Source organism: Hippocampus guttulatus, chromosome 2, assembly GCF_054856545.1.
Source record: "Hippocampus guttulatus isolate MCC_2025c chromosome 2, RoL_Hgut_1.0, whole genome shotgun sequence".
Lineage (NCBI taxonomy): Eukaryota > Metazoa > Chordata > Actinopteri > Syngnathiformes > Syngnathidae > Hippocampus > Hippocampus guttulatus.
In genome coordinates, this window is record NC_141262.1 from 16,233,552 (window position 1) to 16,261,247 (window position 27,696).

Below are 27,696 nucleotides of genomic sequence, written 5' to 3' on the forward strand. Positions count from 1 at the left end.
ACTGTAAACACTTCACTTTGTTGCTGTAACACACTATTGGGTGTTGAACATTTAACACATTTAAATTTTATTTTAGTTTGGATGCATAGGGCAACTTTGCCGGTGTTAAAATTAACATCCTGTGGTGTTGAATTAACAGCAGCAGGTTTGCAGTGTCATAGTTGCCGCAGACTTTTGCAAAGTATTGCATGTTGTCATACTGTACTTGTGCACGACTTGTAGATCTCTGTGCCACCCAACATGTACACTCTTGGTATCCTGTTTTTATTACATGTCACAGAAGAATGGATACTCGACTGGACTTTTATGTCTCAGCACCTACCTAACAATCAGAAGCTACAATGAATACATGATGATTCACAACAAAGCACTTGCAAAGAGCAGTTTAAAAAAAGCACACTTGTAGAAAAATCCCAACAGTGGAAAAGTTGAACTGCAATTTAAAAAAAAAAATAAGCAAATTGTAAAGTATACAGAGCCAACTATCAGTGTGGGCCGCTTTTGTTTTTTTCTCGTGACCAGCAAAATTGTACAAATATATGGACAGAACATTGTTTTCAGAAATGGATTAGAAAGCTTTTAGCTGTTACGCATGACTGCCAAGCCATAAACATCAGTCATAAACTTAAGTTCGATAAGGTGCACACAGTAAACAAAAAACGAACAAGACAAACCTCGGGAAAAATCTAGTGCATAAAGCAGTGCACACAGATGAGCCACCCCTGCAAACAGTATCTTGCCAGTAACAATTTACCACTCAAAATTAACGATTGTGTTGCCATGGTAGCACCCCCCCCCCCAAAAAAATGATGCACTTGACACAAGACAGGCACTAAGAACAGAGCAGATATGATTAGATTAGATTAGACAGAAAAGAGGAGCTCAGTTGGCTGTTTTTATCCAGATATGGTACCTCTGTGCCAATCCATCATCCACTGGGCCCATCACTCATGATATTTTTACCACAACTGTTCAAAGGAGGGTGTGGCAGTTCTCAAGGGACAGAGAGCAGAGCGCATTCAAAGAGTCTCCTCTCTAGTTGGAATTATGGAATAAGATGGGTGTGACCATGCCTGAGAGGATCCTGGGCACATGGACGCTGACAATCTCCGAGATCATCTCCGGGAAGTTGACGCGGGTCTGCAGGGACTGAGCTTCAATGAAAAGCTCATAAGTGAATTGATGCAACTTCCTCACAATCTACACAAGAAAGGGTTAAGAATGAAGGCCATTGAACACACTGTTAGGATAGGAGGAAACCTGCAAGTACAGACCAAACTTATTCATCACACACTGTCCAAAATAAAAAAATAAAAATAAAGGATCTACTACAGCAGATGTCTCTTTCTGTTTTTTCAAGGTAAAGACGACACCAATGTACAGTATGTTTGTCTACAATGTATTATTGGTATTTTTCTAAGTAATTCTTTTATGTCTTACTGTGTGTATTTTTCTTTTTGAGCTTTCAATTTTGTTGCATACTATGCAATGACAATTTTTAAAAAATCTACTTTTAATCAATGCTAAAAGTTCCTAAACACGCAAGTATGATACTAGGTTTACAAAGTCATAATTATCTGACTAAATTACTGAACTGGGTTATGTACTGGGTGGCACGGTAGATGACTGTTTAGCACGTTTGCCTCACAGTACAGAGGTCCAGGGTTCGATTCTGGGCTCTGGCCTTCCTGTGTGGGGTTTGCATGTTCTCCCCGTGCCTGCGTGGGTTTTCTCCGGGTACTCCGGTTTTCTCCCACATTCCAAAAACATGCACGGTAGGTTGATTGGACACTCGAAATCTTAAAATTAAAATTCAAGCGTGAGTGCGAATGGTTGTTTGTCTATGTGTGCCCTGTGATTGGCTGGCAACCAGTTCAGGACGTGCCCCGCCAACCGTCTGAAGACAGCTGCGATAGGCTCCAGCACGCCCGCGACCCTCGTGAGGATACGGGCATCAGATAATGGATGGATGGATACGTTATCTATTTATAACTGTCGGTGTAATTAGGTAAAAGAAAATAGATCAATGGATAATCGATCCATCCACTCATTATGCCGACACCTGCTCTGCACCTCTCACTGTGGACAACTCCAGAATGCTGTGTATGGAGGCAAGTCTGACTATTCCAGTCGGAAATTCGATGCCTCACACACCAGTTTGGGCTCCTTTTCAAAAGCCAGATTCTGTAGCCGGGGATTGGACCGCCAAGGTCTCCGCCCAGCTCACAAGGAACCAGGACCCTCCCTATGGACCCTGCCATAGGTGGTGATGCCATGGGAAGGGGCACCATTGTTGGATTTTTGGGCTGTGCCCGGCCGGGCCCCACGGATACAGGCCCGGCTCCAGAGGGGAGGCCCGGTGACCCGCGTCCGGGCAAAGGAAACCGAAGTCAATTTATATCAATCAACATTTGGTGTCACGTGAGCCGTACTTTGTCTAGTCCCTCACCCTGGACGACCCTGCCAGGGGCATAAAGCCCCACACCACGGTAAGGTGACGGCTCACGGAGGGGAGTCACAGTTTCATTAAATAAAAGGCACACATACTTTGCCCATCACACTCATGATACAAACAGGTCAAATAAAAAGCAACATTTCGAATCGTGAAGAATCAAGAGATGTTTGTGTCATTGTTCTTTTTATACTGTATATCGTTCAAATGAATGAACCATCGAACACTGGATGTAAAATGAGGTCAAACATCAGTGACAGCGTATCTGTCCGATTGGCTGTTTGTTCGTGTATCGTGCATGAAATAGAAGCAGACTTTGTGGTAATATACAAAAGCAAAGAAAAATGGCATTCTCGGATAAATTACGCTCAGCAAAATGTTGCCTTTTACTTTGACTTGCTCCTGCTTGTAATACGAGTGTGTTGTGCAAGATTCTGTTGACTGTATGTGGGCATTTTATTTCAGAAAGCCCTGACTGTGGATGGTATGATGAACAATGACTTCTTGGTTACAGAGGGGCTGACAAGAATGGGAATGAAATGCGCACGCGTATGGCCACCCCCCAGTGAGCTCTTGTGTCAGGATGTAACCGAACGACGGGAAAGGTAATGATGTAAAGTTTCGATCCACACAATTTCCATGAAAGCCATTCTGTAACACTAACTCCAATGACATTTATGCACCAGTTCAAAGTCATAGTATCGTGTGTTTTGGTGTGTAAAGTGGAGTTGTGTGTATTACCGACTGGAGGTAGTCCAGCAGCTGCGTGAGGTGAAACAGCCTTTGTGTCCGGGTGGTCTCCCCGCGGTGGCTGGCCAAGCGGTCCAGTTCCTTGATATAGGAGGTCCGCAGATCATCAAAGCAATGCTGGTTCTTTAGGCCCTCCAATGGAACTGAGCCAGAAAACAACAAGTCATTCAATCTCAGAGTCTCTGGCCATTCAATCAATCCTCTCTGGCATCATTTCAGATACTCGACTTGACATTTTATTTTATTTTTTTATTTTACACATTGCTGGACTCACTGATGCTGAAGAGGACCAATGCCTTCATGCACAAGAACTCCTCTTTGGTGACCTTCAGCATGCAGAACCGCTGGGACAGAATCTTCATTCGTACGCAGTGCTCATACATACTGGATATCTGCATCCTCTGACTGCATGGAAGAAGAAGAAGAATAACGCAAGATCAGAACAAAGAGCGCAAGATGTGAGAAATGAAGCTGCACGGGGAGTCAGGTAGAGAGAACTAGAATTTTTTTTTAGGAGACTTAAGAGAATGGCAGATAAAAAGAGGTGAGAAAGATGAGCGAGATGGATAATGGAAAAAGAGAACGACAGGCAGGGAGAGGAAAAATAGAGGTCAGGAACGGGGGCAGGCGTATCCATTACCATGCAGGTCTGAGGAAGCCCAAAAGAGTGGCACCAGCACACTCACCGCGTCCTTGCTAAGCGAACGCTGCTTGTGGCGGGCTTAGGACCTCTGAGCCAAATGCACCTTCAACACTTTACATTTATTCTCTGTGGAATTAAAACTTACACAGGTTGTTCCCTGCATGTATAGATGGTGTTCACAAATTAAAACACACAACAAAAGTAAGACTGGTGGAAATATTTGGATAGAAATTCAAGTTAGCACTGCACAAGACAAGAAACAGCCCCTTTGTTTTCGTGCAAAGAAGTACATGAAGAAAATCTTCATATTTCATGAAATATCCTTTTCCAAAAAACAACCTCAGATTTCTTCGTACAAACATGTGCAAATTGATTCTGATGATCATTTACGAATACAAGAGGAATAAAATGAAAGAGCAAAACTGAAAAGAAATAAATCTTTCACACTCCTGTTGTTCTCCTGACCCACTCCATTTTGACTGTTCCTTCGTCTCTTCGCAAAGTTCGCAGCAGTCATTTGTTTCAGTCATCATGAGTCTCATTGCGATGCTGCATATTATATTCCTTCCGACACTTGCTGGATTCCACACAGAGCATGCAGATTTCCCATTTCACCTCTATGAATAGGTCGGAAGCGCTCCATTTTTCTTGGAAAACTCTGTACTCAGCATCCACTTTTCTCTTCTTTCACAAAAACACGTTGGATAATGAGGATAGCCCAAACTGCAATTAGCAGAAGTTGCACTGCTATCACCTGTTTTCATTTGCTGTTTAGATCCAACTTCTTCTACTCTTTTAATACTGCGGCCCTCCACGCTGACAACAAAAACATTGTGCCCCCTGTGGCAAATTCAGGTTTTCCATGCATTTCTTGACTTTCAAAATTCAGGATTGGACCCCCAAAGTGGCTGATTCTGGCTCATGGACCACATGTTTGATAACACCGTCCAAAACAAATGAGGCGCCACAAGGCTGATTACGTCTGCTTTGCACTTTGCACCAAGAAAAACTTTTAAGTGTTTAAGGGTGAAACTGGTTTCACAAAATTCCAAACAATCATTCCGCAACAGAACTGGACAATGTCTAAGGGTGACCTACTCATTGAAAACAAGATCTGGAGCAAAGTAGAGCATGGAGCTGTTGGTTAGGGTGTAGGATCTCCAACCCAGAGCGAACACCATCACTCCCATCCAGGACAACTGAATGACTGTCATCTGGTCATCCATGTGCAAATTGCAGAAGCCTGTCAACAAAACTTAATTTCATTATGTTTGTTGTTTTAACATTGACATTTACTGTATATTGGATGCAGCAGAATGTCAGTAAGTATGCCAGTGTTGACTAAAAAATAGTGTGGAGAATCTAGTTCTTAGTCAGCAGTTTATTTGCCCATTTATAACAGGCTGTGCAATTATCATTGCAACGTTGTGTGGAGGGTTCGACAATTAGATTAACAACAACAACAAAAATTCACACGCACACTTATGGACCATTTAGAGTCCTCAGTGAACATATTAGGCTTTTTTTTTTTTTTTCAAATGAGGGAGGACAAAAGCCATACAAGCGCGGGAAGAACATGCAAACTCCAGAGAGGCTTTGATTCAAACCCAGAACCAATCAAATGTGAGGCAGACATGTGAACCATTAACATCACTGTTCTGCTAAGCCGGTTTTGAAAAAGTATCTGTCCTCCACTTGAATATGTCAAAATGAATGGACTTTTCTGCAGTACGGTTATTTTTAATCCAGTGCAACCCACAAAGTGCCATTATTGGTTTAGATATGAACACATCACCCTCTAGTGGTGACTATTTGAAGTGTTGGATGGGTTGATCAAATGACTGTGACTAACTCCACCTGATGAATATTTTGGCACGCAATGGCCAAAATATCGCCGTATTTTTTTTAGCAGGTTAGTTTTAGAGTTGTTTTGAATTGCAGTGAATTACCTGGCATCGCCTTGGCCCAGCGGACAACTGTGACAAGTTGTCTCTCCCCGAGTTCATTGAGACTGGTTAGCAGGGAAGCGGCACTGTCTGGAAGGGCAGGGTCATGCCCTGCATTGACGACGGCAGGCTCAATGGCCTGAAGGACGTTGAGGAGCGATACGCGGGAACGTAGAGTGGGAGGAATGCTTAGAACCACTTCCTGGGAGGCTGAAAAAAGGAAAACATACAGCGATAGCAGCCAATCAGGCAGCCATAAAAAGAGAGAAAAAAAAAAGAGAATGACATGGGCTCGAGTCATAAGAACCTCCAGCCCCGGAAACGCTGTCTCTCATCTCTGGCCTCTCTCCACCTTCTCCACGTCCCCATGAAGCAGCTGGAGTTTGTTCCTCTTCCCCGCTCCTCGCCTGGCCAACTCCTTTCAGACGCCGACCTAACAACCCACCACACACAAATGAGACAAGCAGTAGAAGAAACGTGATAATAAAAAGAGGTATTGGGTTCAGTTTTTTGATCTGGCTGCACAATAAATAGTTTGTGCGTGGCAGACTTTCAGACACAGACCCGTACGTTATTATAACCATGTGGAAAAGTTCTCTGTCATTGTCTGCTGGGAAACAAAACAAAACAAAAATACACACACACACATACACTTTTGGACTCTGCTGAAACACATTTGTTCCCCCGTATTCTAACTCAAACATTTTATTAATTTCTGATCCAATGCATGTATCTACGCTGTCCCCGGTGTCGAACTACATGGCACACACACTTCCTCTTTTCTTGCTCTGTTCTGATTGCCAGTTCCTCACCTTTGAGGCTCATTCCTGACATGTAGCACCGCTTTAAGCGACACGAGGCGCAGTTTTTCCGCCTCAGCTTATCAATGGTGCAGTCGTTCCGGCTGGCACACAGGTGGTTCTGTTTACCTGAAAAGGAGGTGTATGTGGGATGGGGGTTGGGGCAGATTTGGGCAATAACGCACCCAGCTGAACTTGCCTTACAACAAGCAACAATATATGGGTGTTAGCTGATAAGTAATAACTGGCACATGTAATGTCAGGTCATTATGCCCTGGTTGGCTATGAGAGTGAGTGGGTGTAAGAAATTGAAGAAGTGGATGAGTAATTGTGTGTGTGTGTGTGTGTGTGTGGGCATCACACCCACCGGCCGCAGCCCTCTTGAAGAATACTTTGCAGCTGCCACAGGTGACTGCTCCATAGTGACAACCTGAGGCATCATCCCCACACACCTGACACACCCGCCGATCTGACAGGAACACAGCTGGAAACAGTTCTTCAGGCCTGAACACACACATTAAAATGCCGTTTTGATTTGATCAGTGTGCTTTGACCATTACCAAAATGTATCTGATTACTATGAATGACACACACAATTATATATATATATATATATATACACACACACACACACATACTGTACGTACACACACACACACACACACACACACGCACGCACGCACACACCCACACCACAAGATCAGCAGCAGGTGTTGTATCTCATGTTTACACGGACACTGATATATAAACCTGTTTTGCACAAAGAGCAGTGCAAAAGTTTAGGAATGGGTGAGCTTTGAGCAGGCACACAAGGCCAAGGCTGAGAGCTGCACATGGTGTTGTGACACAAATTGTGTAATACTGATAGGCAGCTGAACTAAGCCAAACAGCTTTCCTAGATATTCGTGTGTGTGCGTGAGGCGTGTCCGCCCGCGCCATGTGGTTCTGTGCAGCCCTCCCGAAACGAATACTGTTTTCCTGACCGACCTCGCAGCATTACAGCAATGACTGAACAGAACATCAACTAAAAGTTCTAAAGGGCAACATCAAACAAATTAAATCTCATTAGGACCAACTGTGAAGCTTGACGGGTTAATACAGTCACCAGATGAGCCGTTCACGCAACATTTTCCCTTTTGTTTCTGATTAGAACAAAGTTGGGTCAGATGAATGAGGGAAAGAACTCCTGCAGGATTGCGTCTCCCTGGCGTGAGACCGAACAAAAGACTTTCAAACAAATTGTTGTCGAGAACGTGTCAGTGTATTTACCTGAATCCTCTCTCTGTGCACTCCATCCACGTTTGTGGCTCCATCTTGATGGACGGGTAAGTGGGCTGCTCGTTAAAGGCTTCACTTTGGTAACTTTCCGCTTGGCCGTAGCCTTGAGCCGTAGTTGCTGCGGCTCGCATGCCCGCTTTACTCTGCTCGCCCTTGCTGTGCCAGACAGAGCGGCATTCGTGCATGGATACGACACTGCCGTGTCCACAATTAGAATATTTACACTCCAAACTCGGGTCAACTCGACCGCCGTATGCGCGCTCATTTGCGCGCAATGCTCCCGGAGTGTCTCGGTACAAGTTCGGCTTCACAGCGCATGCAGAGTAGAGTTTGGATGCGACGAGAGGGTCCATTTGGTAGGGTGGTTCCGTGGCCGAATTTGCGAACAAGCTGGACTCCTTGCCGACGAACGTAGATATCACCGAACCGCGCGTCACGGTGTTCCCGCCGCCAGCTTCGCCTGACCTCAGCAGGTCCATGCAGCTCACCGGCTGGATTCGGTGGCACACGTGTCCGAAGTCGTCCTCCCTCGGGTCGGCGCTGTGCCGTAAGTGCATATTCCGAGCCGCGCCAAACTCCACCACTGGCCGGGAACCTTGACCCACATCCGACTCGCAGTCAGCAAATGTGTCACCGGCGCCGTGGGTCGCGTTGCCGTTCGGCGGTGAAGACAAGGCGTCCAAGCCCAGGGACACCGACACGGCCCTGCTGAGCTCGGCTGTGGTCGGACACGCGCAGGTGTTTCTTGTCGAGGTGCCTGCCTCTTCCAGGTCGGACAAAGTGGAGCGAAAATCCATCCCGACCACAAGCGTCGGTCGCACTCGATTCAGCAGTGCTCGAGCTGCTCTCAACGAATTTAGCAAGAAAACGCCCCCCAATGAGTTCGCGGTCGTGTCAGGGGGAAGGAAGTACAGATGACTCGCCGACGTTGCTCAGCTCTCGATAGGAAAGAAGGGACGTCCTGACCATCGGATCCGCGGGTTGGACAACTTTTTTCCTCTCTTTTCTCCTCCTCGTTTTTCGGTCCAGCAAATCCTGGTGCACACAACATGCATTGCACACAACATGTCAAATGTAGACGACTTCAAAACTCACCCAGCATAAGTTTGCAGGCATTCACGTTCGACGGTGAGAAATAACCCTCAATTACAGTACACAAAACAAGAATTGCGTTGTTTAGCAGACAGTGACGTACCCAAATCTCGCGAGAGTAAACCCCTGCTTGGAAAGGAAAGTCACTGTAACCGCCACAGCCAGCATTTAAAAGTCTCTTTTGTGTTCAGAATTCTTTTCATTTTATTGAGCACTTTCACCTGTAGATCTACGACTGACTACACCGTCAAATTAATGGAGTGTTTTTTACAGAATCACATTTCCCCCTCTAATTCGGTTGTGGTTATACGTTTTGGAGTACAATTGCATCCCTCCGCCACTAGAGCAGGAGTACATTTTAAGAATGGCTCAAAATCTCTTCATTACGAGTACACGAGGCCCCGCCCGCTACTCTCAGTGAAATGAAGGTGAGTAACTTATGTTCTCATAACCCCCAAATTGTTCTTAATCGTTTGGAGTACAATTAATTCAGTACTTTCAGTTTCCTCGATTAGAGTAAATGTATTCTACGAAATTTACTTTGTGCGCCCGAGACTTTCTCAGAAGATTTTAGTTTGAGCTTTTCAAAACATTTGCAACATCTCAACATTATGAAAACTAAAAAAAAGAGAAATCCAACAGAACAATGTCAGCAAACGGTCCAATGTGTGTGTAACTGTTGCTCTTCACCGAAGATTCTGCGGTGGTGGCAAAATAAATAGAGGAAACGGGCCTTCCCTTGCAAGGTGTTTGCGCACCTTTCATTCACCTGATGCTGCGCCATTAGGAGCAACTGGGGCCTCCCTATCTTGGTCCATGAGCAAGGCATGGTTCTCATGGATTGATCATCACTTAGGATTGGACCCACAACCTTCCAATAGGGAGACAACCACTCAATTGACTGAGCCGTGCCACCCCAGGGAACCTGGGTAATAATGCTGGCTATGATCGTTTCAGACAGGCAGATTGCACTTGACGACTGCTCATTTTGTGGTCTGTGCTGGTGGGACAGATCAAACACATCTTTCTCTGTTCTTGGGTCTTTGTGCTACTTTTTTTTTGTGGCTGAGTTAGGGATTTTGTCACTCCACTCCTTCTCATTGCCTCAATGGTGAGTGGCATTTGCATTTGGGGGCAGCCCTCCACCTGCTTTCTCATATGCAGTGTGACAGGCTGCTCAACTGATTGCAAAACAGCCATGCATGCATTGGGATCACAACTCTTGAATTCAGGGTGCTCCGTTGTGAAATAAGTGTAGGCATTTCAGCAGGATGATGGCCTGTTCCACGGTGTATCCATCTCCTTTGTTTGTTTGCAGTATCTTCATCTACCACTTTGCTGTGCTGCATCGTGCTCAAGGACACAACGGCCTTTCCATTCTTTCTGACATAAATGACCATGGATTGGTTGCTACTAAATCCACCTTGTACTTTGAATCTCGCTGGAATTGGAGGCCTGCATCGGAGGAGGATCTTTGCCTTGTTCCGTCATAGAGTCCACACAAGCGTTCACACAATGTTCATAAATGATGTAAACATACACACAATAAAGTTGATTTGTTGATACTTCACATATACTTTGCCACACAAGAGCCATGAATGACACACACCTATGCGCGCATACACACACACACACACACACACACACACAAACACACAGTGCTGAATGGCTATTTTTTTCCTGTGTTTTCAATATTTGGAGTCGGTGAAAAAAGTAACGCAGGAAAACAACTCTGAACACAGTAATGCCACTAAGTAGAATGATGATTAGACATTAACCAGACATTGTATTATGGAGATCTACAATAAATATCATTGAAAATTTCGTGGTTTTTTTTCTGCCGTTATTTTGACATATAAAATGCTTTGGTATGTTATAAGGATTTTTTTGGTAGTTTATACAGGTTGGCGCTCCGAAAAGTTGACAGGTATGCAAAGGTAGTTAAAAAACAATAAACTCAAATGTAAAATGTAACTTTTCTGGCACCTCCTGCATGAAACTAAAGAAGTCAGAAGGATTGTAAGGCCCCGCTTTTGGGGTAAATGGTAAATTAAAATTTTGAATGGCACAATGTCAAAAATATGTTTTATGAGGACTGCCCGGAATATTAGATTATGGCAATTTTTACTGTAATTCCAAAGCTATTGCAAGAGAACGACGTCTGCGGGTCATTTTCGACCCATTTGTGCATTTAAGGGTTTGAAATAAACCCACAGTGGGTGGAACAACCTACTTTTAGTTGTGTTTGTTTTATGTATCTTTCGCCTTGTATTGCATCATGTGTTGTCTGGTTTGCTGTCATTTCTGGGATGTGAATGAGGATGTATGGAAGGAAATTAGCTCAAAGAATAACAACTGGTGCAAAGTGTCTTATCTTTCTGACGAATGTCATGTGTTCATGATCCCGAACAAATACGCAAAGTAAATAAATAAAATCAATCAGCACAAGATTGCACAAAGATACACTTTGGGTGGTTAAAGCCAATCAATTATACCACAGCCCACATCATTTAAAAACCTTTGAAAATATCAAATGACAGAATGACTCAAAGTTTTAGAAATGTTGCAGGGTGCATCTTTACCCAGATCAGTGTGGAGCATGGGTGTTGCTTGGCATAAAGCTCGCCTGGGGGCGTAGGCTTTCCGATACCCAATGTATCATTGCCTGTGGTGTGGACATTGTTATCTGATACATATTTTTTGACAGACAGCCTACTCATTAATACAATGGAATATAGACAGATGTGCATGAACGTTCATAGCAACAGTTAAGTCAATGAGGTATAGCATTACCTTTACGTTGGCAAGTTATGACTTCATTTTTAAGAGCACAGTAATACATAGTTGAAGAGCCCAGATCATGAAAGCAACTAAAAGATATATCAGCTCACCAATAAAATCCGGCACACACAAAAAAAGTCGCTGCAACAAAGGGCCTGTTTGTCTTGGTGGAAAGACAAGATTTAGTTCTATAATAAAAAAAACAAAAACATTAACAATTTCAGCTTTGGATGACACAGGAATGCTTCAACCATCCATCATTTTTATTCATATGTTGGAAGCTTCACCTTGACTCAGAATCAAAGCTTCAACCAATAACATTTGTGAAAATATTGCACACATTCCACCAAAACATAAAGATGTTTTTTTTTTTTTTTTTGTCTGCTCAGCAATTCCAGTGCCCTACGACAGGGAGTAAACTATCTGTTCCAGTGCATAGTAATGCCCGCACAGCGTTGATGTTGGGCCTGCAGCCTTCGCTTTTTTCCCCATGCTTGGACTTGACACTGTTCTGATGCAAGCTGTCTGCTTGAGTACTGACCTTTTAGAAACCTGATTGACTGGAAAACTATTACTGGAAATGCAATTCATGGCGAAAAGAACGACAAAAATCCAGGGTGCCATAAAATTTGATTTACATGGAATCTTTGTGGAGGAACACCTGCTGTCATGAATGGAGTGCTGCTTCAGTGACCGTGTAGGCACGGCTCCCTCTCAGGCCTCATTAGCAAATCGGTGTTTCCACTTCAAGTTATTCTCGATTGTGAAAGTTGAAATGAGGACAATATCAATTGGACCAGCATTGCTCAATAGACAAGACCACTATTGTGTGTTGAATGCCCCAAGATCACATGTTTTTGGTGTCATACAAGATTAACTTTTAATAAATTAGTAAATACTTCCTCAGGATATTGAATGGATCGCAACGACTTCACTCTTGTGGTTGTTTAAGACACTTTGGCTCTCATGTGAGGTTGGTGCTGTTCTGACTAGCCGTGCGCATGAACTGCTGAAGACTGCTCGAATGAGAGTCTTCCAAGACAATCAGAACAGTCCAGTTTGTGATCACTTTATTGCCCTGTTAATGAAATGACCTTGAGTGGCATGGATTTCGTGTAAAACATCATGATGCAGTCTTTCAAATACAAATATAATCCATTCTTCTATTCGTCTGCATTGAAAAGCAGCACCAATAGGCATGTTACTCATTAAATTTACCATGAAAGTAGGAATCCCACTTTCCAAGTGTAAATATCTTCCAACTTTTGTTGCACACGATGTTCCAGTGATTTAAAAAAAACATACTTTGGTTTGAGTGCATCCATCAAATTTTATACATCTTCAAATGAAGAAAAAAAAAATCATGGCTTCAGAGACATGTCTGAAGTACAGACAAAGGACTTTGTATGTGAAGTTGTTTCACCACTGGGGTTGAAGATGTTGATGACTTTCCTATTGTATATCTAAAGAAGAAGCTTCTTCAAAAATTTTTTTTCCAAGGTGGCGCCAGAGTAGGCAGCCGTCGGCAAGTGCTCTTCAAGAGCCTTCCGTTTTTTTGTTGTTTTTGTGGTGTGTTTTGTCACTTTGTGTTTGTTGTTACGTCGTGTGGACCTGATGTGGACTGTTTTCAGCATTTTTGGCCACGACATTCATCAAAGAAGAAGAATCTGTGCTTGGTGGTTGCGCCTTCTCGGCGGCATGCGTGTACCACCACTGATTTTGAATGGGAGGAATGTCGGCGCCATTTGACTGCCGTTGCTGGACAGCTCCGGGGTGCTTGGGTCTTGTGCGTGAAATATGCAGCATTTTCACAGCCCTGCTTTGTTCAACGAAAAGGTGAACAGTCTGCAGCTGGATGGATGCATGGCTTGAGGAGCCGATGATGAGAAGAAAGGAGCGCCAGCGCAGAGCGCCGATGCGTATGTGGAACTAGGAGTCGCGGCTTGGAATTGAAGCGGATTTACATGGGACAGGAGAAGAGAGCCAATCTCTCTTTTTCGTTAATGGATGTTACAGCTTCTTGTTGCTTTCAAGCTTAGCTTGTAGCAGACGTGTGCACATTCCAGCATGACGTCTTTGATCCACTGGTGAAAAGGACACTTTGATTCGCTCCTCTTTCATCTATTACTGCTTCAAACAACAAAGTGAATGGAGGAAAACGACGACTTTCTGTTTTATGTGTTGTGTTGTATTATTTTGTCATTTTATGTTAAGCATTCTTTTGATGGCGGGCACCCGCAGCGGCTCCTCTTGTTGTCTGTTTAAGAGGGAGGAAATTTCATCTGTGCTGTATACATTTGACAATAAAGTTGTACTTGAAATGATGTCAGATACAGGATACATGTGGAAACCTAAGTTTTACAGGGAGGGGTCATTGCAGATCTATGGCCCCTCTTCACTGACATTTTCTTTTCGAGGAGCTTTGCGCCACAGAGAGCACGGATATTTGTAGGGGCTGGGGGCCGGAGGGGACTCATGATATATCTGTTTAGCTTAGCGTATATTTGATTCTGCCTACCTTGTTCGTATGCCTGACATTCATTTTAGTAAAGTGTTATGGTTTATATCTGCTGTATATATTATGGGTGTAACGAGTACTTTTATCAACAGATTCATTTGTATCACGAATTCAGGTTGTTGATTTGATTCATACAATATTGTTTAGAATGATACGATCGAAAATAATTCAGCAGTTTGAAACCGATTCGATAACTTGTTTAGATGAAAATTAAAAATTTTGCTGAAAACCAGCAGAATTCTGAACATGTGATATGGGACAGGCAAGGCTGCTGCACGCCAGACATTGATAATGCAAAGCATAGGGCACCATCATCCGTGGAGGCACCAGAGTGTGTTGGGGGCCACAATTTGTGCGAGGGAATGCATTGCAACTTTACTAGGTGCGCACGTCATGCGTGAACAGTCCAACATGCATGATTTATGTTATTCTAATGGCCGCGACAAATGAGCAAACTTGCTTTTGAAAAAGTCCACTGAGTGGATGTTGCCTCTCATCTTTTTTTCTGAAAAAGTTCCCTTTCCTACTCTGCTATCATTCTTTCAAAAGCCACAAATATTTCTTCAATGGCCAGATTTAGTCATGCGTTCAGCTACGTTCATATCACACTTGATCTCTGCTGAGGGATGTGTTGATCACAAACCCGTCTCTCTTAGTCTCGCAGCTAGCGAGCTGAGCTAAGCTTGCTTGAGTGGCTTCAACGTGTACCGAGGCAAGTCACACACATGCATATATATTGATAACTTCTCATCAGGTATCCACCAAGACATGCCCATGGCTTTTCCAATGTACTGTAAGTGCTAAAACATATATAAATCGTGGCGCTGTTAACTTTGTAGATTAATTTCAATTACACTGGTCTGCATAAAAAATGCATGAACAAAGTAGCCAACATTTTCGAAGAAAGTTTCAGATGTAGAATGCAAATATCGCAAGAGTTTTACTTTATGTGCGCCTGTTTTTTGTTATGTTTAGTTTTTTTTGTATCCAGACACTGTCTCACAGACATTGTCATACCTTGTGAGGGGCCCATGGTTTATCTTGGTTGATTTCTAAATAGGCTTTATCCGGTTGTTTTCCACTGAAGGTCATTTTACGTCTTTGTTTAGGCGGCATATACTGCAAAAGCAATCAGGATGATTTTTGCAAGACTTTGTCAGACTTTAGGTACATCTGCAAAAGCAAATCCCGGATTGTAATTTTGTCAAAACAAAGCTGAAAAAAAGTGTTCACATGCTAGTAACCACAATTTAAACTAAGAAGACTAAAATACACCTTAAACTACCGAATAAATCTCAGAAAGTCTAGGATGCATACAACAGATTGTACACTGAGCCTCGTTGGTTCTTGGAAGATCCCAATAACCTGTTTCAAAGCCACTGTGGCTATGGAGAAAAGTGATTCTTGAAAACAAATAAAATAAAAAAATATAAATATCCTTGCAGCGAAGTGAGTTGAAATCTCCTCTTAAAATGGTCTAATAGACACAGTATGTCTATGAATATCTTTGCAGTTCAGGTATTGTTCTTGGAACCTAGTTAGTGTTGCCCAGTGCTCCCTTTAAGCTGCGTGGCTGGGCCAGTGCGCTACCTAGAAAATACCACCCAGTAATATTTGTCAACAGTGGCTATCACCCCCCGAAAGATCATCGTTGACGGTTGACGCGTGGTCTGTGTGTGTGTGTGTGTGTGTGTGTGTGTGTGTGTGTGTGTGTGTGTGAGAGAGGGAATCCGACTTTTGGCCATCATGCACTGAAAGGTAGTTGTCAATGTGCTGTCATCTGCCGAGTCATAGTCGGCGATGGGATGTGGTTGTCATGCGCTGAAACGAAATCGTTGAAACGGGTGGACAGCTGCTTGCGGCCGTGATGGCCAGGACCGGCCCAGAAATATACCGGCCATTTGGGAACATTCATATATTTTTTAGAAATTCCCATTGGCCACCACACCCCTTCATAGCTTGCAGTGCAAAAAACTGGATGAGGAAATATTTCATTCTTGTTTTTTTTTTCTTTCATGCAGAACAGTCTTATTTAATGCGTTAAAAAATAATTACCGGTAACTCTGTAAGTACAGTTTTATTTACCTCCTGTGGCAACCGATAACATCTGTGCAGCCAAACTTAGAGTCACAGGCGTCAAGACTGACAAACACGGACACGTATTCCAAGTAGTTTTACCTTAAGTTTCACTTGCTTGTTGGAGAAATTCAAAGTAAATTGCTCACTTTGCAAAGCCAAACTTTAATACCATTTTTGGCGTATAATGTCAGCGCAAAACGACCTCCTCAAGTTACCTCCACGGGGCCTCCCAAATCAACGCTGTTACAGAGTGGTGCTCATGTGCAGAACTAAATCTGGAAGTGTGAGGTTTTGCAAGCTATTTTTACAAGATAAATATGAAGAAGTTCTTAGAAGGATGCCTGGAAAAGTCCGTTTTTGTCATAGAATGATTTTAATAATGCCAAATTTGTGTCTGTGCATATACCAGAGCTCCATGGTCATTGCGTTTCTCTCATGTCTCGTGGATTGTTCAAGAGAGTGTGCATTTGTTCTGCGACTACAGTCATCAAAGGACATGCAAAAATACGAGAGCCTCCAGTGCCATCGTTGACATGGTGTCAGAAGTAAACAAGACGCAACGCGAAGTGAAGTCCCCTGACTAGCTCCCTTTTGATAAGCGTGATGAGTGGATAGACTGGAAGCAGCATTTTGTGAGATTGAGGACCGCTACAAAACTACACATAAAACAAGAAAAGACGGTGCAGTGCAGGTGAGCAGCCTGATATACGACACGGCTAACGAGTCTGAAACATTTGCCTTCAGGACAGACACAGAAATGACTTTGAGCGTGTGCTCGTTTAGTTCGATGAATATTTTGTGCTGCAAAAGGAATTTGATACTTGAATACGCATGTTTCCACACGGTGACCGGGTGAGAAAAGGTGGAGACGTTCATTAGGGCTTTATCCAAACTCCCGGAACGTTGTGACTTCAGCATGAGCCAAGAGAAGTATATTCGTCGACGGACGATTGGAAAAAGGTCTTTCATAAAAGCTGCAGATGACGAATGACCGTAGAGATGGTCAGGCAGTGTGAAGAGGTGGCTTCTCAAAATACCATGCAAGGATAAACAGCTAGGATGGTATGTGAAGTCACAAACAAGTACAACGGGCCCACCAAATACCAGGGTAAGCAAAGGCAGGGATACAATGGACAATGTGGAAAATTTGGGAATGCAAAGCATAAGAAGAATGAAAATGGCCTTGCTAAGAAATCCATATGCAACTCATGCTGCAAAGTGGGACATTGGAACAAGAACTAGAAAGCAGCGAGTGAGCACCAAAACGAGATAGATGGGTCTTGAGAGCAACGGGCCTTCAAGTTGTTACTGGGTTCTAGTAAAACTAAAATCAGTAGAGGTTAAGATTGATACAGAGGCTGACGTGAACATCATCTGTGAACAGACCGATCACTCACTCATCCCTGAAACACAACTGGAGGAAGCAGTGGCAGATATGTGGCCATGCGAGAAGTTTCACAGATATTTTAATGGATTGAAACAGTTTAAGCTTGTAACTGCTCACAATGCCGCTTATGCCCCTCACCAATAACTGTAGCTGGAACAAAGTAGGGTACAATGCCAGCGTCATGAGGTTAAACCCCCTAGCTGAAGAGGCTTCTGGAAAAATCCTGATTGTTGCTGTCAAGGAGTCCACTGACCAACATTAACACGGTTAACACAATGCACAGTGGTCCGCTGTGTGGCTAGCGTGGCGCACATCTAGAAGCGGTTTAGAAAAAAATCAGAGTAGCGACAGCCGCTGACTCCGAACTGCTTCATGTAACAACACTCGTGAGCGGCCTGAGCACATCAAAAAGGTGCCATTGGATGGTAGAGCATATGTTCAAGTCAAATCCGAGCTGGCAGGACAATGGCCTTGTTCTGAGAGTGTATAGAATTGTTGTACCAAGATCAAGGAAAGGTGAAGTACAGTGATCCCTCGCTACTTCACGGTTGGTTTATCGCGGGTTCAGTGCATCGCGGATTTTTTCAAACATATTAAAAAAAAATATATATATATATTTTACATATACATGGAGTACAGTACTGTATATGTTGCTCTATGTGACTCGCTGTTGTTTTGCAGCTTCTCGTGGACCGTTTGCGGACTAAAACTTTTTTTTTATTACCCGTTTATGTTAATTGGATGCTACTTTGTGGATTTTCGTTTATCGCGGGTGGTTTTGGTCCCCATTAACTGCGATAAACGAGGGATTACTGTACTTCAGAAAATCCATGAGCGACATCAAGGCCTTATCAAATGCAGACTGAGAGCAGGTTCATCCGTGTGGTGGCCTGGACTTTCTTTAGAAAGAAGTGAGCTTGAGACATCATGACAGGTGCTCTCCGAAATGAAAAGAACTCAACAAAAAGAGCCACTCCCATCCACACCGTTTCCGGAGCAAACTTGGAAGTGAGTAGCTACGGACTTTTGTGAATTCAAACAACACAAACTACCTTGTGATTTCAGATAACTCCGAGGTTCGTTGAAATACTGCACCTGCCATCTACAATGAGAACACAAACGATGAAAAATCTGAACACACTTTTTGCTCAATTTTCCTTTCCAAATGAGGTTGCATGAGACAAATGGTCCCCAGTTTTCAAGTGCCGAGTCCCAGGAGTTTCCCAAACAACTGGACTTCCAACGCTACACGTCAGTCCCTCATCACCTCCAAGGGAATGGGAGAGAACCTTGCAGATGGATGCTCAAGCAGGAGGACCCTATCATGGCACTCATGTGTTGGCGACTCACTGTTCCCCCATAAGCACCGGCCCAGCTGAGCTGTTGGTATTTAAAAGAAAAGAAAAAATACAGAGGAGATGAGAAGAAAAAACAAGAAATAAATAAAATGAATGAACTTGAGGTTTGAATGAAACTAAAAGGAGACTGACATTGAAAATGCTGAAAATGTCAAGACTTTGGTTGACATGGTGGGCGACTGGTTAGGACATCTGCCTCACAGTGCAGAGGTCATGGGTTCGATTCTGGCTCTGGCGCGTCTGTGTGGAGCTTGCATGTTCTCCCCGTGCCTGCGGGGATTTTCTCCAGGTACTCTGGTTTCCTCCCACATTCCACAAACATGCTTGGTAGGTTAAATGAACACTCTAAATTGTCCCGAGGTGTGAGTGCGGATGGTTGTTCGTCTCTGTGCGCTCTGCGATTGTCTGGTAAGCAGTTCAGGGTGTCCCCTTCCTACTGCCCGAAGACAGCTGGGATAGGCTCCAGCACACCCTGAGACCCTCATGAGGATACACGGTTCAGAGAATGGATGGATGTGAAGATTTTGGAAATGTTTTGACACTTATGTCAATGTGTTCATATGCAGTTGAAATTCATGTCGATAAAGCAACTTTAAAGGTTGACTTGATTTTGCTAAGTGACTTTGGTATTATTGTACTTTAGTTTGAGGCTATTGAAAATAACACAAAAGAGACACAGATGTCATATCATACCAAATTTGTGTTTGTGCATATACTGGAGCGACACAATAATTCAGTGCTGCTCATGTCGCGGAGTCGCAGACTCTTGTGAGAGTGTGTGTATGTTGTGTTGCTATCGCCATTAAAGGATGTTTGAAAAGACAAGAGGCTCTTTTGCTATCATTTGCCGTTTTGATCAAAATGTGTTTGTTTGCTATTAATTATTATAACAACAGTGCGATTAATTCGTTTAAAATTGTAATCGCTTCACAGCAGTTGTACATGAGTAAAGTAGTTGAAATCACCTTCGGTTTCTCTGTGCGAGGCAAGCTTAGGATTCATACCTTTGTATACAGGATGCCACTCTAAATTTCATTTACCGCGGATTCATTCAAGGCTACACAGCCGAGGCGGCGCACTGGATGATGAACACAAAACATTTGGGGGCACAAATCATATTCATAGCGAAGTGTTTATATGCCTGTTAAATGTGAGCACAAATAAGTTGTCCAATTCTTTGGAAGTAAAAACAGTTATCAAGTCAAACACTGCACACGTCAAGAGGGGACTGCAAACAGGCAAAAGGAAGAATAGAAATGACCCCCCCCCCCCCAAAAAAAAAGAATGCCATAAAGTAAAATAGAAAAGTTACATGATTTGAACTGTAAACCATGTTAAAATGCGAATCCCTCACTCCCAAAGAAATTCCTCCATTCACCCACCTCGGAGCACCCCTGCTCATTCCTCTTTGCTCAGCAGCTCGCTCCGCCCAACCCAAGAAAACGATTGGGTCCTAAATTTGAGACGTATTAGTTTGAGGAGCCACCCCTGTACCGTCACCTATGGGAGTTGTGCGCACGGCTCCTTGTCATCCCATCCCCTGGCTGATTCCACCCAGCGCAAGTCATCCTTCGTTGGGACAGAAAATGTACACTAGGTGTCTTGTGCAACATGGATTTGTGCAGTTATGCAAGGTACACCACGATACATATTGAACCTACGAATCATTCTTAGTATTGTTGGTATTAAGTAAATAAATAAAGTAGGTTGATTGCTTGGACTTGGTCATTTTATGAGTAGCTTGCATGCTGAAAAAGTGTAGGCACCCCGGCTTTAAATTCACTGTCATGGCAATGTGGATGTTTGAACGATTGGATGAATAACACAAGTTCACGTTGTTGAATGGCTCTCCCGTTCCTCCTTTGTGCCCCAGATTGTCCTCAGAGCAGGAATCTAATTTCACCCCAAACTCCAGCTACAGAGGCGGCCAGTGTGTTGTGTCACCCGCCTTGGCTTATTTTGTGTACCTCAGTGGCAGACCTTTGAGTGTGAAAGTTGAATCAAAACCTAACTTATCAAACTTTTTACAGCACAGTTGCGATGGTCTTATACTGACTGTACTCGTTAAGTCATCTGTTCCATTGCCAGTCAAGTTCCAGCGTATACATCCATTTTTATATATTTACTGCCTGGACTCACGAGGGCCTTGGGCGAGCCGGATGCTATCCTGACGTTGCTGCAAGAGCTAGGCTGTACCCTGGACTAGTCGCCAGTCAATTTACGGGCACATGTGGAGCGCAAAGCAGACTCAACAAAAATCAAACAGAATAGATTAAACCAAGGGTACATATTTAACATGGGGAAACAAGTACTAAATACTAGAAACAACATAACAATGACAAAAGGTCACGCTAATAAATGAGACACCGCATCCATACAGCCAAATGCGAACATACAAGAATGCAAGAAAAGGTGACTCTCGTACCTGTTATGTGAAACCCTGTGAGCCTTTTTTCACACAAGTGAGCAACTCTGCGAGAACATTATTGCTTTCACATTCTTTGAGACTTGCATGGTGGAAAAAGCCAGTACCTCTTCCAAGAGCTACCTATCTATTCATTCCAGCGTGCGTTCCCGCTGAATGAACTTTTGGTAGAGCTGCTGATGTCGTTAAAGCGCAGTGCTGTTTGCTTCTTGCTGATCATCTGGATCAGGTCATATTCTTGAAGAAAAACCTTGAAATAGAATATGTATACGGAGAGCTGCTCAGATGTTGAGAGTTGTGATTACGGCAGTGTCATTAATATACTTTATACACACACAGACACACGCACACTACTTAATACCTTAACGTTCATACCATATCTTTTCATAAGAAAATGCACTTTTTTGTTCCTCACTATTAGATGTGTGATATCACAAAATAACCCCCCCCCCCCAAAAAAAACAACAACAAAAAAAGCCCAAAAACTAAGTGCTGCTGTTTTTGCTATCTGAGATGCATCTGCATATGTTAAAGGTTTTGGGTCGATATACAGGTTGTATGTAGGAATTGTAATGGGCCAGTCGAAAGGCAGTCTCTCACATCCATTCTCGACTCCATCTGTGCTATTATCATCAATCTCGGACGTTTTGCAGCGCGTGAACTAAAGGGGGCAAAATGACTAAAACTAAAAAGCCTCAATCCAAGCTCTAAACACAACCAGGAGCTGTTTTTTTTTTTTTGGTTATGATGATGCAGAGAAGAAACCAGTAAGACAGCAGAACGCATCACATCGCCGAAACTTGCTATGTCCAAAATCATAGAGTACTTATGAATGGCCCGGTTTACTTTGTTCCTGATGACATTGTCAGCACACCACTAACAAGCACAAGACCAAGATGACCTAAGAATAGGATTTCCATTCTCATGTCCATGGCTTAAACCAGTTGGACAGTAAACAAGTGAGGATGAATCACAGGATGCTGCTTTTATTTTGCCCAAACATGCAAGCTATCTTCATCGAGTAGATGTTACAGATACATTCATTTTGATTATTAGATCACAATAAACCCAACAGCCCATTTCTAATTAGAATGGTATTTAGTAGAGCACAGACCAAATAAATACAGCCACATAATCAGGGGTGCAGCTCAGCTCAGTTTGTCACCGTGCATTCGTGTTTTCTGTTTTGGAGCGGAACGGTAGTCGCGGCTAGAACGGTTCATTCGAATGAGCAATTCGTTTTTGTGAATGTTCTAAATAGAAGCGCTTCAAGAACTAATGTATTGTATGGTAACTGACTGAAACTCCCTGGTGAACCTTGCCACTCAGGAGGTGCAATGGTGGCCGAGTGCGGAATCGCGGTGGGCTTCATTGTCATCATCGCGCCAAATCAGCCGATCCTGTGAATGCCAGCCCGTGCGAGACCCCTTGATGTCAACCCCCAGTTCGGCATATACAGTATCACCTTTGTATGCTACACAGTGACAACAAGCAATTCAAACATTGATGACATTGTATTCCGTCAAAGGAATCTTGAAAGGCATTTCTTGCAGCTTCCCCTTTTCAGTTACCCTTGGTGATGCTTTTCCAGGGTTCTTCTATGTTTTAGCTAAATATTCAGGTGACAACTGTAACGCTAAATCCAAAAATGACCAAAAAACCCCCCAAAACTGCCTGACTCCCATTTGGTCCCTCCTCACTACTGCAGCATATTCGTAAGGCTCTCATTAATGGCATTTTCAAGTGCATCATTTTCATTGCCACCTCACCAGCTATACCACCTAATGCGAGCGCACATTTCGTACATGCCACCACTCACTGGAAGGGCTCTACTTTCATGCCCAGTAAAAATCTGGCATGAGGCATGGTCTAAATTTGCACAGGGGGCAAAGGGGGCTAGAATAAGCAGCTTGGCGCATTAGGCTCTTTACACCGTTGTTTATGTAAACTTGATTCTCAGCCAACCCAAGTGGCTTCTGCCATTCTCTCTAAGTGCTGTGTGCAAGAGGTGCGCTTATAGTCCTTAACATGGAGGAATAAGAAACGGATCTGTTAGAATCCATGCAGGAGGTCAAAGGGTGCAAAGTATGTTTACGAGGAACTGCAAGCAGACCTCCATGTGTGAATTGATGCCCGTAGATGTGTGAAGTGGGCACTTGGAGCGATCTCCGAGGCTTTCCCCCAGATTGTGAGTGTCTGCAATGATTCGGAGGGTACGATGCATGCGGTTGCCATCTTCATGAATGAAACGCGCCGACATCCACCACCACATGTCTGCAGAGCTCAGAATCACCACAATCAAATTCACCCAAATCTCGTTCCCTGCGCCAGTGGTTAGAGGAGGCTCCATCCTGATTAGTGTTGCCAGTGATATGTACTTTGTCACGCATTCTTCTGCAAAATTCTGCCCCCCGGTTACTGATTCTGCCTAACCCTGTTAATAAACTAACAAAAATGAAAACGCATTTTCCTTGAAGCTAACTGATTATCGCATGGCTTATTCCTGATGAACTGATCCAGTAGAAGTGCAGCGCACACCCTGTGTAGCACGCAGGCCTCTTTTCTCGCATGCCCACATGGCCGTGCTTGAGGCACGTTCCAAGATGTGTGCGGTTTTCGAATCATTGATGGTTTCAGATCAAAATCTTTATTCTCCTCACTTTGATTCATTACAGCCCTTCAAAGAATGTTCGCTTATAAAAAGAACATTGTACAGAAGTTCTTTTTACTTTTTAACCACTGCTGGTTTGCCAAAAATGTAATGAGACTTTAGAACATAAAGTGCTGGTGTTTGTTCATTTGTCTTAAGGCGGTCTGGGGTTGTGCGACTCTTGTTTTTGACTAAAAAACATGAACAATCGGCGTAATGTTGGTAGGTCTGGAATAACCCTCATTACATCTTTAGTGTATGTTCTTTTGACACAGTTAAAAAAAAAATGAGAGGAACCAACAATTTTCTCTTCACCACAGAAAACCATGCACATCCCTTTCCCGTGGCATTTACTTGATCATGTAACATTTTTCTCAGATTTCCTCGGTCCTCTTAGTTGCGCCGTTGATTCATCACTCAATCAATGAATCAATCCTTGATTTGGGTGGCAACTTTCAGACTTCAAAAGCAAGACAAAGTACTTCACAAAGCGACAAAAACGAATGTCTCTCACCTGACTGAAGACTCTGACGACCATTCCCTGACCCCAGGGCCCCCAACCCCATCTCATTTGTGAAAACACTTCCAGTTTAAGTAGATGATTAAAATTGATGAAAACGATTTCATCATCCGAGCAGAATTGCTTTAACAACAGGGTCTTGTGCTCAAAGAATTGGTGTGGGGGGAGGGGTCGGGGGGCTGGCAATGAACCTTATGTAACCCCCACCACCGGATGGGGTACAATAACTCCTTTTCCAAATTCACTGACAATAGACTCATGCCATCATTTGGTTTTGCCAAAGGCACACACACTCTTTTTTTGATGTATTTGCTTGGTCAAATGTAAAAATGCCAAGAAAAAAAACAAGACCCTAAATGACTTCCATTAATAGCTATGGCACCATACTGCTTTTAGACAATGCATGTTTTCTTTTCTGTTTTTGCTAGCGTGTCTGGGTCTCGTTTAAACCCCGGACACGGATCCTATTTTTCTGTGGGTGCATTTTTGATTACCTGTTGAAAGTTCCCTTGACTTTAAGTGGCTATGTTATGCAGGTCAAACATGTAAGGAGGTGAAAGACACCTGCTAGATATTTGAGTGACAGGGGAAAGCCAAGCGAGCCGTGTTTTCTGCCCATTGAGCAGCGACATAGACACTGTGTTTGAGCGCAGGAAAAAAGGCCCGAATGATCATAACTTTGAAGCCTCATTTTATATACTTGTATTTTTTCTTTTTTAATCATTCAAATTTGGCAGGATTGATTAGAACATTCTTCTCTGTGGTGTGTCACATTTACAAGACATGTTTGTTTTCACTTGACAAAGAATTAAAATCAAATGTTACAAACATTTTGGATGGATGAAACATACTTGATGGACACATCAAGTAAACAATCAGTATACAAAACTTCACACGCGCTGTTACATTGAAATCTTGGAAGGGTGAATATTTAGTCGGATAGCACACAAAAAGTGCATCGTCAAGAGAAGACAGACATCTTTCTTTCTTTCGTTAATAAATATTTGAGGCAGCATTTTTCGTGAACATTTAAGCTCCGATGGACCCAACATGGTCTGTCGTCAAAGTTTAAAAAAAATACATGTTTGTTTTTTTTTTAATTTCAAAACTTCAACTTTTTCAAGCCTAACCGAGTGTGACCTCAGTAACGTAGGCACACTCATTTGTAAATTTATTTTCATGAAGTTCAAAAACATTTAAAAGCTCTCCAACGAAAGAGAAAACATTTTCTGAATAACTTAAACATTTCATATGTTTGATATTATTGCTTGTTAAAAATAGACATGATTAAGTAGAATTAACATTTGACATTTTCAATGAACACATGAGTTAATTGAAAATGATCTGTTTGGCTTCTTCATTTAAATCGGAGGTGTACACCCTTTTTTTTAACCAAGGTCCGCATATGGAAAAATCAAAGGAGGCAAGGGCCACATCGGCATCTTTCTAACATTTGAATGTCTAGGTAAAGGTTTGTGAAGCTGTATTTATTTTTAATGTATATTTAAAAAATATTTTTAAGTGAGAGATGAGAATAAACATTCTCGTGTCTTGCCCTCCAATGCACAGTTTCAAAAAGAATCAGAATTGAGAATTGCTTGGAGCTGGAACCTGTTTACCATGTTGCTGCAGATACTTCACAAGTGATGATTTAACTATGAACTATGAATGATTTTACATCCCAGTGAGAACGCAATCCTTTGCAAATCTAAGAATTTTCTTTTTTCACAGCGTGATATCAGTACGGTATCGGCATTGGCTGACACTGCACAACCGTGTAGGGTCCCAAAAATGGTATCAGAACAACAGCATTCACATTTGGTGAGAGCAAAATGAAAAACGGCGATTCAGCTGTATCATTAACCCTTTCATGCACCTTGTAACCTGATAACCTATAAGCTGCCCACTGTAGTAATCGCTGTCCCTGAAATAGTTCATAGCGACCTAAAAATACCAAGTCAATAAAGCAGAAAAGACTACTTTGATACATTACACACCACATACCTGCACACTTTGAGATTCAACACAAGAGCTGTGTATTAAAAATAAATTGAACAATGAGTTCATCATGACAGTTATACACTTCTTATTTTCCACTCCCTGGCTAAAAATGGGGGGAAAAAAACATATTTGAAAGCCTTACATTGTAGTTGGACTACCCCCGTCGGTGTCAATCAAACCAGGAATTTTTATCCTTGGAAATGTAGCACAAATTTGAGAAATATTTTGTATTGGCTCTTGTTAGATTTTGCAGGTCTATTATGGTGAGTGTACGTTTCCAGTGACTCATGTCATTTTCTCACAGACTAAGTCTCCGACGTAAAATTGAAATCAAGGGCATGCAGTCATAGTATATGAATTGTTTTTTCATGAAGTCTATTCATTCGTTCTTAGATGCAATCATCTTATCAATTCAGTACTACTCTACGTCTGTTTCTGTATTTGATTCAATCCAGTCCATCAGTGGACATTTCTCACATGGACTCAAATTCATCAATGCGCTGTTTGGTGTTGCCCTGACGAATCTGACGTAGGGTCTTGTATTTGTCACGGCCGGCCTTTACGTTCTCAGCATGGATCAGGTCATTTGCGGTCATTTTGCTCTCGTCTACAGCTCGAGCAAGCTCAGTACTCAGGAACTGAAAAAGAACACAAACACACAGAATGAAATCCTCATCGCTGAGACTATTCAAAAGGCTCCCCACTCCCCTCCCCTCAATCCCAATCTGACAACATTCTTTTGTCCGTAGTTATTAAGTCCATTTCCGTGTTGGAGATTCTATGCAACATCGTACGGTATCCTGTTTTGCTTGGAGTCCAATTTTATTCCAGGAGTAATAGACTTTGTGGATGACATATCTGGCGTGAATGAAACCACTTGAATGACAAGCTACCTGCAACACGTTTAATTATGTCGAGTGCACTTAGTTCCTCGCAAGAGATGCTTTTTTGGGGGCCAATTAAGATGTCAATTTAAAAACACAATCAAAAACATACACAAACAAGTATGAACGGAA

The 27,696-nt window shown here is 42.9% G+C and overlaps 2 protein-coding genes across 8 annotated transcripts in view; both read right to left on the reverse strand.

The window, feature by feature from the left end:
• Nucleotides 1–243: 243 nt before the first annotated feature.
• Nucleotides 244–9,061, reverse strand: LOC147208674 (progesterone receptor-like). Its single transcript, XM_086139172.1, has 10 exons — nucleotides 8,965–9,061; nucleotides 7,861–8,904; nucleotides 6,959–7,095; nucleotides 6,604–6,720; nucleotides 6,099–6,224; nucleotides 5,795–6,001; nucleotides 4,944–5,088; nucleotides 3,477–3,607; nucleotides 3,194–3,345; nucleotides 244–1,200 (listed from the first exon to the last, which is right to left on the reverse strand). Exons 2-10 carry the CDS (start codon nucleotides 8,664–8,666, stop codon nucleotides 1,036–1,038), a joined length of 1,986 nt encoding a protein of 661 aa, XP_085995298.1. The 5' UTR covers nucleotides 8,667–8,904; nucleotides 8,965–9,061; the 3' UTR covers nucleotides 244–1,035.
• A 16,311-nt stretch (nucleotides 9,062–25,372) lies between these two features.
• Nucleotides 25,373–27,696, reverse strand: part of LOC147208675 (moesin a-like) — a 32,072-nt gene continuing 29,748 nt past the window's right edge. For all 7 annotated transcript variants that reach the window (XM_086099168.1, XM_086139210.1, XM_086139192.1 and 4 more), the window contains one exon: nucleotides 25,373–27,318. In XM_086099168.1, the coding sequence (XP_085955294.1) occupies nucleotides 27,154–27,318 (165 nt within the window). In that variant the 3' untranslated portion in view covers nucleotides 25,373–27,153. The remainder of the gene's footprint in view (nucleotides 27,319–27,696) is intronic.